Source organism: Neovison vison, chromosome 1 (assembly GCF_020171115.1).
Source record: "Neovison vison isolate M4711 chromosome 1, ASM_NN_V1, whole genome shotgun sequence".
Classification (NCBI taxonomy): Eukaryota; Metazoa; Chordata; class Mammalia; order Carnivora; family Mustelidae; genus Neogale; species Neogale vison.
The window spans coordinates 168,462,777-168,477,255 of record NC_058091.1 but is presented as its reverse complement, the minus strand read 5'-3'; the positions used below and the strand labels follow the sequence as shown (position 1 = coordinate 168,477,255).

Sequence of the window (14,479 nt, the reverse complement as noted above, 5' to 3'; positions counted from 1 at the left end):
TAACCATTAGGAGGGAGGCACTCTTAGCCCCACCTTCCAGATGGGAAAACTGAGGTTCCAGGAGGGGATGTGACCTGCCCGGGGCCACACTCCAGAGCTGGGGTTTGGAGGCAGGTTTCTGGCATCCTTCATCATATCCGCATCTAGACTGCTGCTGGCATCACTTACCTTTTCCCCTTTGGGGCCTGGAAGTCCCTGCAGAAAAAAAGGTAAAGAAAAACAGTCCTGAGTGGGGAGGACTGGGCTGGGTTCCCTAAGGCTTTGAGCAGAGCTGTGGGGAGCTGGGTGGGGAAACACATAAGTCTGTCTGCTTTTAATGACAACTGCCCTTGCTGGGCCCAGGACAGTTCCACACCCCGCTCCTCTGCATGAGGGGCGCCAGGGGACTTGAGGGTGGCCGGGACCTCTCAGCTGAGGTAGGAACACATGTGCTGTCACTCCCCCCACAGAGCAGAGCCCTCCAAGCTCAGCCCCTCCTGTGCCTGCCTGGTGGCCGCTGCCCCTAACTTTCCATTATCCCTTCTGTCCATAATGGGTTTGCTGGTTCATTCACCTAACGACTTGTCCCCATAAGACGTCAGTTCATTTCTCCATCCTCTGATACGGCACACCTCGTCTGGCAGCTCCTCAGTCACTTACTATTTCACTCATTCCTTCACTCTCTTGTCCGCTCAACCATCATGCATTTGTCCACCCGCTAACTCAGTCTCCCGTGCATCCAGCCACTGTACAATCATTGATTCATAACCTGATCTGACTATCTTTCTACCCAACCATCCTTCCTTCCTTCCATCTACCCACCCATACACCCATTCATCAACCCATTCATCAATCTATCCATTTGCCCTTTTATCCAACCATTTATCAATTCATTTTTTTCATCCATCCATCAATCCATTCATACATCCTTCCTTGCATCCACCCACCATTCATCTGTCTGTCCTTCCATGCAACTATTCATCCATCCATCCATCCATCCATCCATCCATCCATCTACCCAGCCATTCTTCCATCAGTCCATTCATGCATCCTTTCTTCCATCTACCCACTCCATCCATCTTTTCATCAACTCTTTCATCTATCCATCCATCCCGTCTGTCCTTCCATCCAGCTATTCATTATCCATTTGTTCATCCATCTACCCAGCCAGTCATCCATCCATCCATCCATCCATCCTCGCTCCCTTCCATACATCTATCCCTCCATCCGTCAATCCATTCATCTGTCCATCCACCCGTACATCCACCCACCCACCTGCCGATCCACCCACATCCAATTATTTATTTAATTATGCTGTCTCCCTGAGCAGCGTGTTCATTCTGCTGAAGATGCCTGTGGACCATAGGCTCCTGGCCCAGGTGTTGAGAACTCATCAGCCCAGTGTCTACCATTGGGAAGTCTTGAGACTGGGGGGTGGGGGGAGAATGCTCTGTGCATGGGGCTTGCTAGGAGGGGCTTGTATGTTTTGAAGGCTGACTCAATGTCAAAGTGCAATTTACACTTCTCCACATCCCCAGCCTGCAGGGCTGGTTCAAGCGAGGAGGGTCAATGGACCCATTTGACAGAGCCTCAGGCTTGTGAGGTGAAGGGCCTCCCAAAGGGTGCACAGTCGGCGGGTAGTGGAGCTGGATTTGAACTCCAGTCTGATGCCCAAATGACTTCTCTCTGTGCTGAGCCGGATTCCCGGTGGCCCCTTCCCTCTGGCACCCTCCCCCTATCACTTCCAGCCCCACAAGTGGCCCAGTCCCAGGACCACCTAGAATTTCCCTGTAATCACTTACGGGCTTGCCATCCAGACCCAGCGGCCCCTGGAAATGAGAGAGACAGAGAGAGAGGTTACACACCAGATAGGCATTTCCTGTGTGTTTTATGACCCAGAAGCACTACTGGATATCAAAGACCAAAACCTGACGTGAGCCCGTGGTCTGAGTACATTTCATTCAAGGGCATCTGGGTGTTTACTGTCCAGAATCCCCTCCTCCATGACAGAGCCCTTCTTCTTCTCCAGGACCACCCCCATCTGCACATATGTGGCTTGGGAGTACGGTCACATTCTCTCAACCAGGGTGAGGGGTTCAGAGATGAGTGTCATGTCTGGGACTTTGGATGGTGACCCTGTAGGGGAAAGAGGGCTCTTTTCTCTGATGGGGCTAAGGTGGAACTCCTGGGGGCACCATGTGGCTTGAGGAAGAGCCAACAGAGAGGAAGCCAGAGCAGAGAGACAGAGAGCAGAAAAGTTCTGCTGCTGAAACCCCCCCCCCGCTACACACTTTACTTGTCCGCAGCTTTTCTTTAATCCAGTTCGAACTGAGTTCACTCACGCGTAAGTCAGCAGGGACTGAACGCATCCTCCCGCAAAATGCACGTGTTGAAACTTAATCCCTGGTGTGATGGCGTTAGGAGCCTCATGAATGGGGCGTCAGCCTATTCAGAAGAGAGGTTCCAGAGAGCTGCTGGCCTCTGTGTCTACCATGTGAGCACACAGGGAGGAGGCAGCTGCCTGCAGCCCGGAAGAGGGCCTCCCACCAGAACCCCGACCGCACCGGCACCCTGACCTCACACCTCCAGCCTCCAAGACTGCGAGAAGTCGATTTCTGTTGTTTCTAGACCACCCAGTCCGTGGCCCTTTGTTAGAGCAGCCCAAACAGGCTAAGACAGGCCTGAAGAGTCCTAAAGGCTCTTTTAATTCCCTGTACTGCTGTGGCCTTAGCAGGCCCAAGTCAAGGTCAAGAGAAGCCAAATCTCCCAAGGCTGGGTCCCAAGGGCTGGCACATCGCAGAGGCTCTGGGGGCTCCGTGGTGTCTGCAGGGGGCCAGGGACGGCTGCCAAGCAGCCCCCACGGGTGCCCTCTGCCTGTCCAGCCGCTGCCCACTCAGAAAGCCCCGCTGAGCTCCCCCACCGGGTAAGAGTATACAAGAATCCAAGGGCAGTGCCACCAACTGGGTCTGACCAGTCTCTGTCAACCCCTGTCCTCCTCCCTGCGCAGCCTCCTCATCCCACAGACGCTGCAAATATTCTAGGCAGTTCCACTCTCCTGACCCTGCACATGAACCGCATGCCCGCCAGGCACACCCCTCACCCCCTTGTGTACCATCCTCTGTTCAGTCACCTCCTCCTTCACGATGCCCTCGGGGCTCCTTCACTTCTCAGAAGTCAGGCCATCTGTCCCTGCACCCGGCCCGTTTTCTAAGGGTCACACATCATACTGTGCATTGTCACTGTGTGGTCTATACAAGTCTACCAGCGGATCCAGGAAAAGGGTCTGACCCCCGTGTCCCCAGTCCTCGGATGAGGCCTGGCACAGAGCACATGCCTCTCAGTGTGTGTTGAATCAAAGCAAGGAAAGGTAGTGAGAAAGACAAAGCGTGAGCAGATAATGTACAGTATAAGGTGGAAAGTCCGAAGCAGGACAGACAAAGGGTTCTGGCAGTTCTGAGCAGGGAGACAGCCTGTCAGGCTCTGGGGGGTATTGGGAAAGATTAGGGAGTTCTGGCCTGAGAAAGTAACAATTGCGGCTTTAGGGAGGGCACCGTGGGCAGAGAGCACAGCCCAGAGGCACAGGGCCTGTGAGCAGCAGACAGGCGCTCTGCCTCAGATCAACCTCCCTCCCATCCTGGTCTCTCTCACGTGTCCCTGCCCTGCGGAGGCTGCACTCCTGTGCCCAGCACTGGTGTCCTTATGGCCCGGCCCAGCCTCTACCTTGGGGCTGTCCTGTGTCCCTGGTCTTCCCAAGTTCTCTGCTTCTTTCTCATATTCATGGCTTCACGTGGGCTGTTCCCACCGCTTTCAAGGCCCTGCCCTGGCTCCTCTACCTGGGAGACACTCTCTGGCTCCTGGAAGCCAGTCTCTCCTCCCTCATGTCTGCACACGGCCTGGGGCCCAAGCAAACAGTCAGTTTCCCTGGGTGCACAGTCAGACCTCCCTGAACTGGGCCAGCTACGTCCCCAGATGTCCTAAGAGGGGTTTTTCCTTAAACCAGGGCCTTGCTCCAGGCAGGAAGCCAGGGCAGTTCTGAAAATTTGTCCCTTAAGTGGCCCTGGCCACCAGCCTCAAGGTCGGCTGAGGGTCTGGACTTCGAGACCATGTCCTGGGGGCAGAAGGAATCCCAGGAGATGGGGTGGGGTCTAGGATCTGAGGGCTCCTGGTCAGGAGGGTTCCCAGGCTGAGGCTCACCAGGGACTGCCCTCGCTGGCCCACCTCCTGCTGGCTCCCAGCTGGCCTGACCCCTGGATCCATGGGCCTGAGGGCCCCCCCTCTTAGTCTGCTAAAATTGGACCCCGCTCCTCCTCTACTCCCCAGGACCAGAACACACAAGGGGCCCAGTCCCACCCTGAGTCTTACCTGGGGGCTCCTCGTGGCCCCCATACTAAGTCTGAATCACCGCAGCAAGCCTGTAAGGCAGGTGTTATCATCCCTGTCTTACAGGAGGACACTGAGGCCCAGGGAGGAGAAGGTCTCGCCCCAGGTGACCCAGCCAGAACAGGCCAGGGCTGGAGTCCAGAAAAGCACTTCCACTCCGTCCTCCGGGCGCCGATATCGCCCGGCCATGCTCCCTCATCTGCCCAAATCCCTCATGCAGACAGAGATGAAAAAAGAGAAGAAGCTTAGAGCTGAGTTAATCTCCTCCCTCTTCCTGAGCCATGCCGTGCACGGAGGGAGGACACAGTGGGCCTCACAGCTAAGTCACTGGCAGCAAGGGGCCCCTCACAGGCCCTGGGGCTCAGTGCAGGGCTAGTCTGAGGGAGGCGGGCACCCCTCTCCTTGGGGCCACACCCTTCCCGGCCTCCACCCTCACTGCCGCCCTGGGAAGCAGGCCCCGCAGCCCTATCCTGCTGAGGCATTGGGACCATCCAAGGGCTGAAACAGGCCCTCCTCTCAGGCAGTTCTCCCTCTCCCACAGCACAGGGCAGCACCCTTGACAGGTGGCCCCTAGGTCCCAGGAGACCTAGGACAGAGGCTCACGGGCCTTGCCTTCCTTCTGGGATTCCTGTCTCCCCAACTGAACAGCCCCTCTTTGGGCAGAGCTCTCTAGACCCTCTGCCACCCTAGGCCTCTACCAGAGAGAGTGCTGGGTCAGACAGACGTGCTTGCTGTGTGACCCCAGGAGAGCCACTCAACCTCTCTAAGAATCTCAGCATCCCCATTACCTGTTCTCCCCAGCAGGGCTGTTCCTGCCCTGGGTTTGCCCCAGCTTTCCCCTAAACTCTGCCACACCGTGGCCTCCTGGCAGCCCCTGGGATTTGGAGAGAGCTGCTCCAGAGGTCTCAGGGAGTATATGTGGGGCCTCTGGAGGCCCACGGACTTTCACCCACCACACTGTTTCCTGGCCCCAAGCTGTGCTTTCCCAGTTCCTCCACTGCAGACAGTCCTGCTTCCACCTGGAGAACTCCTACTTGTTCCTCAAAGCCCAGCTCAAATGGCCCTTCTGGGAGCCTCCAGGAGCAGCAACATCCCCTGAAGCTGGGTCCCCATCCTTCTGGAAGAGAGCCCCGGGGCTGAGCTCTAGGAGACATGCCAGGTGGTCAGAGGAGGCTGGCTCTGGATTCAGACACACCTGAGACCAAATCCAGCCTTGCCCACATGCCAGCTGGTGACCTGGGCCGCCTCACTTGTGACAAGGAGATGCAGGCCTCCCTGCATCGCTGGCCTGTGTGTGTGTGTGTGTGTGTGTGTGTGCATGCACACGTGCTATGTGCACTCAGTAGAACACATGAACCGTGCAGAAAGAGACAGGACAAAGCAAACCTCCTTCACCCCTCCCCAGCTCCTTTCCCAGAGGGGCGGCACAGGCACCACTGTCTGCGTGACAAACCCCCCCCCCCCGCCGGAAGCAGTCCGTGTCTGGAGAAGCACATATGTGGAGCCCTGCCTTTCTTATTTTTAAAGTCCTCTATGGGCTGCACAGTGAACATCTGTGGGTCCATCTGGCTTCAGGATGCCAGGGACTCTGGTCCCTGGCCCCACAAGGCATGTCTTAGCCCTTCTCGCCACATTCCACAAAAGGCTTATGACACACGCTGAGACCTGAGCATCATCCCCGTGGCCCTTCCCTAATACCTGTAGTCTCTCCCATGCAACTCCCTGGAGAACTTTCTAGAATGTAGACCTGCTCTTCTGTTGCAGCCCCTCTGGGGCAGCCTCACTCCTGCAGGATGATGTCCCAACCTCCTGGTCTGGTGCCCAAAGCCCGCCTGCCCCTTGCTCGGCACAGAGCATGTATCCTGGTTCGGCCCTTCCTGGGGCTGGGCCTGTCTCTGGTCCATCAATGCTGGGTCCCCAAGCCCCATTCCAGGATGTCTGCTGTATGGACAGAGAGAACACAGGGCTGTGGGTACCCTGTTTTTCTAGAAGCGTCTGCTGCAGAAGGGAGCCTGAGATGTTCCTTTGGCTTGGACCCCACAGGAGGAATGGATCTGCGGGTCAAGTAAGTTTGGAAAACACCAGGGAACACACTGTGAAGTAGGTTTCTTTCCTGCAGCTTGTCTTGTCTAAACCCTCGTTCTGCTTGTGGCTCTTCAGGAGGGCAGCGTTCCCAGCCTCACAGGGAGGCTGTGTGGACCATCTATGAACCAGACGTTTCCACGGGCTGGAAGGATGCCTGAGCCAGGCTCTGGAAGTCCTCAGAGGAGCAGAAATGCTCGAGGGAAGGGCCAGGAGTTGGTCTGAAGGGAATCAAGGACAAACACGGGGTGGAGGGCACGGTCAGCCTGGAGTGAGGCGGGGAAGGGTCCAGACTGAGTGTTCTAGCTGACAGCAAGCCAGTCTTGGGCAGAGGAGGGCCATCAGGAGTGCAAGCATTCTGGACAAGCAGACCCCAGGCCTGGGCGGGGGCACGTCCTTGATGACAGGGGTCTTGTCCTGTCAAGGCAGCCCTCCCCCGCCCCAGACTAGGGGGCATCTCCCACAAAAAGAGTGGGGAAGGAAGGCACGCAAGGCAGCCACAGGCGAACGCAGAACTTTGGCCTTGCCAGGGTTCAAATTCTGTCTCGGAGCCTCCGCTTCCCCGGGACAGGCACTCCAGAGGGTCGGACGCCAACAGCACTATGCCCGTGGCCAGTCTGTTCTCCTGCCTGATCAAAGCCATGGAATTCACCAGAGGTTTTCAACACATTCTGCCCTCCAGGAAACCCCACAGCTGTTTACAAGCCTCGGTTCTGCTTTAAATCACTATCTGCCCCCCTCCCCATTGCAGATCAGCAGAGCCCCAGGACAGTTGCTGGATGTGCTGTGCACGAGACACGCAGGCCAGGCAGGCCAAAAGCCCCCCAGTGTGCTGGCTTGGCTCCTCGCCTAGCTCAGTGACCTGAGCCACCTAGAGCCTCAGTTTTCTTATCTGCAAAATGGGGGACGTGTCCTTCTCCTCTCCAAGGACGTGTCCAGTAGAAGGAGTCCTAGGTCTGTCTCCTCTGCCTCTTCCTCTCCCAGACCAACCAGAGGCATGAGACCCTGGAGGCAGGCTGACACAGGCATGGGGTCTGCATGAGCCCCGGGCAGTGCTGGGGAGTGACCTTGTCTGGTTCTTCTGAATGGCAGGTGGTGGGACTCTGGCTGCACCTTCGTGGGTCTGCTCCCACCCTTCCAACTTCCCACCACTGAATATTTCCCAAGCAGAGTTCTTCAGAGCCATCTCTTAGGAAAAATTAACAGGAGCGGCAATGGAGGGGAGATTTCTTTGGGAAATAAGTTTGGGAAGCTGAGTCTGCTGGCTCATTGCTGGAGGGACCCTGAAGCAAAAGGGCTGGGCCGACTGTTTATTCCGCACAGGGTTTGGCTCTGTTCTTCCCTGATTAGCTGGGGCTCAGGCTTCCCAATCTGCGACAGTGTCTGCTGCACTGAGCTAAATCCATAAACAGGCCGTGTTTAGGTGCAGACAGGAGTCGATGCTCAGACCGGCTGGAGCGGGGTGCCTGTCTCCCTTGCCAGTTGTAATTCATGCTGACGGCTCCCGTCGGGGAATGGAGCCTCCAAATTGCACCAGGACGGGGCCTGTGGATGTGAGGGGGCTTACCAGGATTATCAGTCCAGGGACCAGTAATTACGGCCCAGATGTTGACAATTCATCAAATTACAAGGCTGTTGGGCCCCAGGGTCCCAGGCTGGGATGTGTGCATTCCTGTGTGAAGGCTCCCTCATTAGAGTGGGTGGGCAGCTGCCGCAGGGCAGGTCAGCCCCATGTGGTTCTGATTTCTCAGACCAGGCTTCACACACATGGACCACAGCAAGACTTTCCGGGTCTAGTAATTTCCCGGGCTTGGATTTCGCTGTGGGGTAGAGAGAGGACCGTTGCTTCTTGGGTCAGCCCGGCTGTAGCTCCAGCCCTGGTGGTGGGCCCCGGTTCCTCCCGGGAACCCCGTCCTGGGATCTGTGGCCCTTTGTAGAGCCATCAATTGATGGTGTCCCAACTCAGTCAGCCATGAAGACTTTAGCTGGGCGGGGTTCCAGGAACCTGCTGAGGTTAGGGGCCTGGTCCAGCTGCCACCCTCCAACTCTTTGTCTGTAGGGTGAAGGGCTGGCCCAGAGCCAGGCTTGGTTTGGTTCGCACAGTTAAGAAACCCAAACCCAACCTAACGAACTGAATTAGTTGCAATCTTTCAAAAACTGGGATATCGTGCACAAACATCCAGAGTTTGTGCTTTCCTAGAAAGGTTGGAAGATGGTGCCGCCTCTCCACCCCCAGGTGGCGTGCCTGGCAAAGGTGGCGAGGCAAGAACCATCTTAGCATAGCTCCGCCCCTGGGTCACAGGCCCCGCCCCTGGCCCGGAGGCCCTGCCCCTCGAGTGGCCCGCTGCCCCCGACCAGGTGATTTGCCAGCTCTGTGGTCGCATCTGGGTTTGTAACCCTCCGCTTAGAAAATCTCCTGGGTCCCTTTCAGCTCTACGATCCTGTGAGGCCAGGAAGCCATCTGGCTTCTATTTTGGGGAGAGGGCACGCTCAGTCTATCCTGTGCGCGCTGGAAGCAATTACGTCTGTGTCCGTATTATACATCGTGGCTGGAAGAGATGGTGCTATGCCTTTGAACCGATCCCAAAATACCTGCTAAAATTACACATTTGCCTGCTACATGATTACCCTGTCAGGTATCAGGAAAGATGGTTCCTGGGTGGGGAGAAGGGAGTCAGATGCCCACCCGACTCCCACTGGGTGTGGGACCGTGCAGTATGGGTCAATGAGGCGCACCTTGTGTCCCTGAGCCGCCAGCCTCTGGGCTGGGTTCTCCAGCCCAGGCACGTGGGGCTGGTCTGGTGGAAGGTACTGGAAGTAGCAGTCTGGGGTGGGAAGCTAGCAGGACGCAGCAGCTGACCCCACAGTAACGGTCTGCGTGTGGCATGAACCACAAGAGAGATAGTCTAAGGGAGGCAGAAGGTGCAACCGAGAGGCCAGGGGACAGAGGGACAGGGATGGCTGGCAGCAGACACTGAGGCTGCAGGTGCTTCGTGGGGACCCCTGGGGTCCCAGCCATGCCCAGGCCTCTCCCGTTGCCACCCCCTGGGCTGTGAGGCCGACCCTCCTTGGTTTCCAGACAATGCAATTACCCTGCGCTGGTGTTGAATTAGTTGGAACCCTTAAGGATCCAAAGATTTTGTGTGAAATCTGGATTTCCAGCTTCTCTCGAACTGTTAGGGAAGCTGTGATAATGATCCAGGTGCATGGGCTGCACTGTGGCGCTCTCTTTAGGTGGGGCCTGTGGCCCCCCAAGTTCAGCCCTGCAGTTGGTGGGGGCAGTCCTGCGCTCTCCCACATCCATGCCTCATCTATTCCTTCCCTGGCTGGCCCACATAGGGAATGCAACTAAGAGCATGTGAGCCTGCATTTCCAGCTCTGAACCATCTCTCCAAACCGTGGACCCCTCTCCAGTCCCTCACCTGTTCCTCCCTAGGACCTGGCCTCTCTCCTGCACCAGCTTCCACCAGCCTCCCTATTTCCAGCTGCCACAGCCTGGCCTTCCCCAGGGAGGTCAGGCGTGCTCAGGTCTACCTGGGACACGAACCTGAATTTCGTGCCTAAACCCTGAGTGCTTCCCACCTCATCATTCCCCTCTGGCTTCAGCAAGCACCTGAAGTACCTGGAAAGTACCCCCACACCAAGCTCCCCACCCGCTGCACTGAGTTTGGGTCTGAGTAGCCCCCCAAAGAGGCCCTATTGGTGGAACAACTCACTTGTGGGAAGATGACCCACTGGGGCCAGCCTCTCCTTAGATGCCCTTCCAGGTAAGTGGGCGTGCAGCCCTTGCACACCTCCAGTGATGGGGAACTCACTGCTTCCTGGGCAGTCAGATAGGTTTGTGAAGTTTTTGTGTCTGTCCAGTCCTTCCCAGGTTGGACACCATTGCAAATTCCCTCCACCTTTTGGCTCCTGGGGAGGCAGCCAACTGGCTTCAAGATGCTGGCTTCTTCCCCCTCGCGCCCTCCTGCCTATACCACCCCCACTCTTAACCAAGCCAGCTGGCCCTGTTCTCTGTAGCCTCTGTCTGGATATTACTCTCCAACAACCTGGGTCAGCACCTACTTGTATTCTGCTCTCAGGTCACACCTCCCTTCCCCAGAGCAGCACCCCTGACCCCTATGTGGCCAGGCCCGGGTTGCAGGTGGTCCCAGCCCTGACCTTGGCACAAAGTGCCGTTGAACTTTGATTCTCTCTCCCACACAACCACAACCTCTAAGAGGGTAGGGACCTTGGGATGTTTTTTCACTCTTTCATCCCAAGTGCCAAACAAAATGCTTCATAAATCATGAGAACAAAATACACGGTTGTTGAAAGAACCCATTGCCATGTGAATGGATGTCCGGTCCCAACCCCCACCCCCACCCCGGCCCCCGCCCTGGCTCTGGTCTCTAACCCTGGGGTCAGCAGAGGGCGCTTTTGACCCGCTGAGGGCTATCCAGGGCACCTGAGGACTCCTGTGGCGGGGGTGGGGGTACGTGTGTCATAGCCAGGGTTCTGGGGACTGGGGCACTGGCCCAAAGGGGGCTCCTTCAGCCTCCAGGGCTCCTCTGCTGAGGTCAGCGACCATCACCGAACCCAGCTTGTGTGCCCAGCATTAAGGGCTCTTGTGGGGTCATTTACGGGTTACCCCAGTGGCCAAAGACAGGTTGGGGATGTGTCTGAGGCCATGTGGTCTATGGAACCCCAAAGCCCATCCTCTTTCCACAGTGTGAGCAAGACACAAGTCCAGTCTCTGACTTCAGAAGGAGCTGGCAGGACCCCCTCTGTACCCAAACAATGGCTTTCTCTCAAGTCTGTTTGCTTGGAAGGCCTGAGTTCGCCTCGGTGACCTGGTTCAGGTCTGTGAAGAAGCCATCCACGTACTGCAGGGATGACTGCTTTGTTGCCTGGGGAAGGGAGAAGAAGCTCAGCCAGCAATCGGGCGGGAGGGCTGTGGTGTGCAAAGATGTCACTGCAGGCCTCCCCCTCCCCACCCCACAAAGGACAGGAGGGGACCTCATCTGCAGGCCCCCTACAGGGTGCCCTGTGGAGGAGCTGGACTCAGGGACGAGGCTGCTATCTGGGGCTGGGGGCTCTCGGCTATCTGGGGCTGGGGGCTCTCGGCTACTGCCAAGAAGATGTGAACAGCTACGGAGGGTAAGCAAGGCATATAGGGACCCCAGAGGTGACAATCAAACACAGCACAGGTCCAAGGCCAGGGGCCTGAGTCAAGGAGTGCATACTCCTTGGTAAATGGGACCGTGGGGAGGAAATCCCAGCAAAGAGGCCCTCTCCCTCGGGCCCAGCTGTGTCTCCCCCAAGTTCCAATCTGGGGACCATTATCGGGGGCTCGGGAAGTCTCCTTTTATCCCATCCCCGCTCTACCCGGAATCGGGGGCGGGGGGGGGGGGCGCTGGGAAGCAGCGCCGCAGGGGGCCAGAGGAAAATAAGATGTAGGTTGTCGAAATCGAAAAACAGATGAATTTGGAATATTACAGATGAACCATTTAACTAATTACATTTTTACAATCAAAGCTGTTTTTGAACTTCGAGAGTGCAAGAAAGCATATGAATGCGTGGTGCTCCGTGGTCCTTTTTGGCTCACTTGATTAATTCCAAACGGTCCAACGGAGTTCTGCGTTTCAAAATTGGTCCCAGGCTGAGACCCTGTCTCATCGACCACAGTTCAGCCCAGAGCGAGGGGAGGCATTCCCTGGGACCTGGGTTCTGGGTGCTGGTTTCCCGAGGCTGAGGGTTCACCCCGTGCTGATTCTAGAACCCCTTCCTTCCGTTCTGCCCTGTTGCCAGGGAGGTCTATCTCTTCTGTGTTCACACCAGTCCACATCACTTGGGGTTTCTGCGGCCTCCAAACCCTGCATTCAACTTCACCTCCTTCCTCTCTCTGCTGACCCCAGAGGCACTGTCCACAGGGGATGGGGACCCCACTGTACCCCCCATGGGGTTGACAGCGCCCACGTGTGTGCTGCGTGCAATGTCTCCCCAGCTTGCCCTCCTGCCGAACTCCTGCTCCTCCCTCAAGACACACCTCAGATGTCCCTCTTTTGTGAGGCATCCCCCTGTCCCAGAGAGTTAGCCACTCCTTCCTCCACGGGGCCCAAAGCCCTGCCCCTATGTATCATAGCGTGATGCTGGAGAGTTCTCTGTATGGGAAGCTCTCATGGCCTGGGTTTTTGGGGGTTTTCAGGAGGGAAGCCAGGCGCACCCCTGCACCCCACCCTCCGTCCTTGCCCACGTCGAGATCTGGACACGCAGTGTGGCCACTGTAAACTTCAGCTTTTCATGACATCAAACGGGCACATTTAGGGTTGAGATGTGCTTTTGAACTCGTTTCCCACTGACCTGATTCCCAAGGTCACTGGGCCCAGCCTCACACTTGGCCATAAGGGAGAAACAGACCTGGCTTTATGTTAGACCTGGCTTTCTGTTTTGGTTTTTCCAGAGAGCAGGGAATGGTCTGGACAAGCTGATAATGGCGTGGCACATGGGGTGCGCTCTGGCTTTCGATAAAAGCAAGGTAGGAGGTCAAGAGGATATCAACTTCAGATACGGGATCCTTGGGTACTAAGAGAAGAAAGATCCTCGTGCCACCACATGAGATGGTCCTGAGCCCCCACCTGCTGCCCAAGCTGGTTTGCCAGAGGGAGGAGTCCCCCAGCCTGTGTGAGATTCTGGGCTTTGTCATGTGGGTGGGCCTTATGTCTCAGCCAAGTGCTCAGCCTCCTCATCTGTCAAGTAGGGAGGAGACCACGGACCTCCCATGGTGATCGCCAGCTCTCAGTAAGTGCACTTGCTTCCCAGGGCTTGTTGGAAGGGCTTGGGGGGGAGGGGGGAGGGGGAGGGGAAGAGACAGTCCTTTCTTCCCTCAGGAGGGGGGTTAAATCTCTGAGCCCCTGGCAAGTCAGCCTGTGGTTTCTATAAACACAAAGCCAAGTCTCCCTGGCCTCCAGCTTTGGTCAGCCTGTTAGCCTACAGCCTACAAGCTTCCCGCCACACAGGGCTGGAGATCTCTCTGGCTTCACCCCCCTGTCCCCTCCCCTCCACGCCCTCCTGCCCCATACCCTTTTCGTGTACTCTGGATATGTGAAGGTTCCCCACAACTCATGACCTCATGCACTTGCTTTTTTTCCTCCAGGAACACTTTCCCCACAAGATCTCAGCATCATTTTCACCATTAAAAGCTCAGCTCAAACGTCACCCTCCCCAAGAGCCTTTGGATGACTTAATCCCCATTATGCCCACCCACTAGTCCAGCTGGCATTCTCCATACATCCCTGCTTTGTCCTCTTCCTAGCACATTTAACTGTTTGTTGGTTTATCGGTTTCCTTGTTTAGTGTTTCTCTCCCCTTTTCTCTCTTTGTTCTTTTAAATGTTATTTATTTGAGAGAGAGCCAGAGAGAGAGAGGGAGAAGCAGACTCCTCACTGAGCAGAGTGCGCGACATGGGGCTGGATCCCAGGATCCCAAGATCACGACCTGAGCCGAAGGCAGATGCTTAACCCACACACACCTCCCCTTGTCTCTCTTGTTTGGTGTTGGTCCAAAGACCCGGGAAAGCATTTGACACAGACTTATTGCTCAGTGAGCACAGCCCCCCACACCAGCCTGGCTGGATTTCATCAACTCTCCGCATGTCTGGCCTAACAACCTGATGCTCTCCTCATACTTTCAGGTTCATGGAAACCTTAAGACCTGTAAGATAGGTCATATACGCATTTTTGGAAAATGTTTAAACTGAGCTCTGAAGGTGTAAAACCAACCAGAAAGTCACTAAAGCTCGGTGTTAAGAGTCAATCAAAATTTCAAAGAGAAAGGATTTCGACGTGCAAAAGTCAAGGTGTAGGCAAGATGAAGCCTTTCCTCGTAGACAGAAGCCACGGTTTGGAGTGAAGAAAGCGTTTGTATAAGAAATCTCCAGGGAGTCACAGTGACCCCTAACTGTTCCTTCCACTCCATCCCAAGGCAGATTGGTTTGTTTGTGTTGGTCCCCCTCCCTCACAGCTCCCCAAAGACTACCACTGGTGTGACTCATCTTTGT

General features: G+C 56.2%; 1 protein-coding gene across 4 annotated transcripts in view; it reads right to left on the bottom strand.

The window, feature by feature from the left end:
- COL23A1 (collagen type XXIII alpha 1 chain) overlaps nt 1-14,479 on the bottom strand; it is a 318,044-nt gene that overhangs the window by 24,158 nt on the left and 279,407 nt on the right. For all 4 annotated transcript variants that reach the window (XM_044262799.1, XM_044262818.1, XM_044262826.1 and 1 more), the window contains 2 exons: nt 1,782-1,808; nt 169-195 (listed from right to left, as the gene is read on the bottom strand). In XM_044262799.1, the coding sequence (XP_044118734.1) occupies nt 169-195; nt 1,782-1,808 (54 nt within the window). The remainder of the gene's footprint in view (nt 1-168; nt 196-1,781; nt 1,809-14,479) is intronic.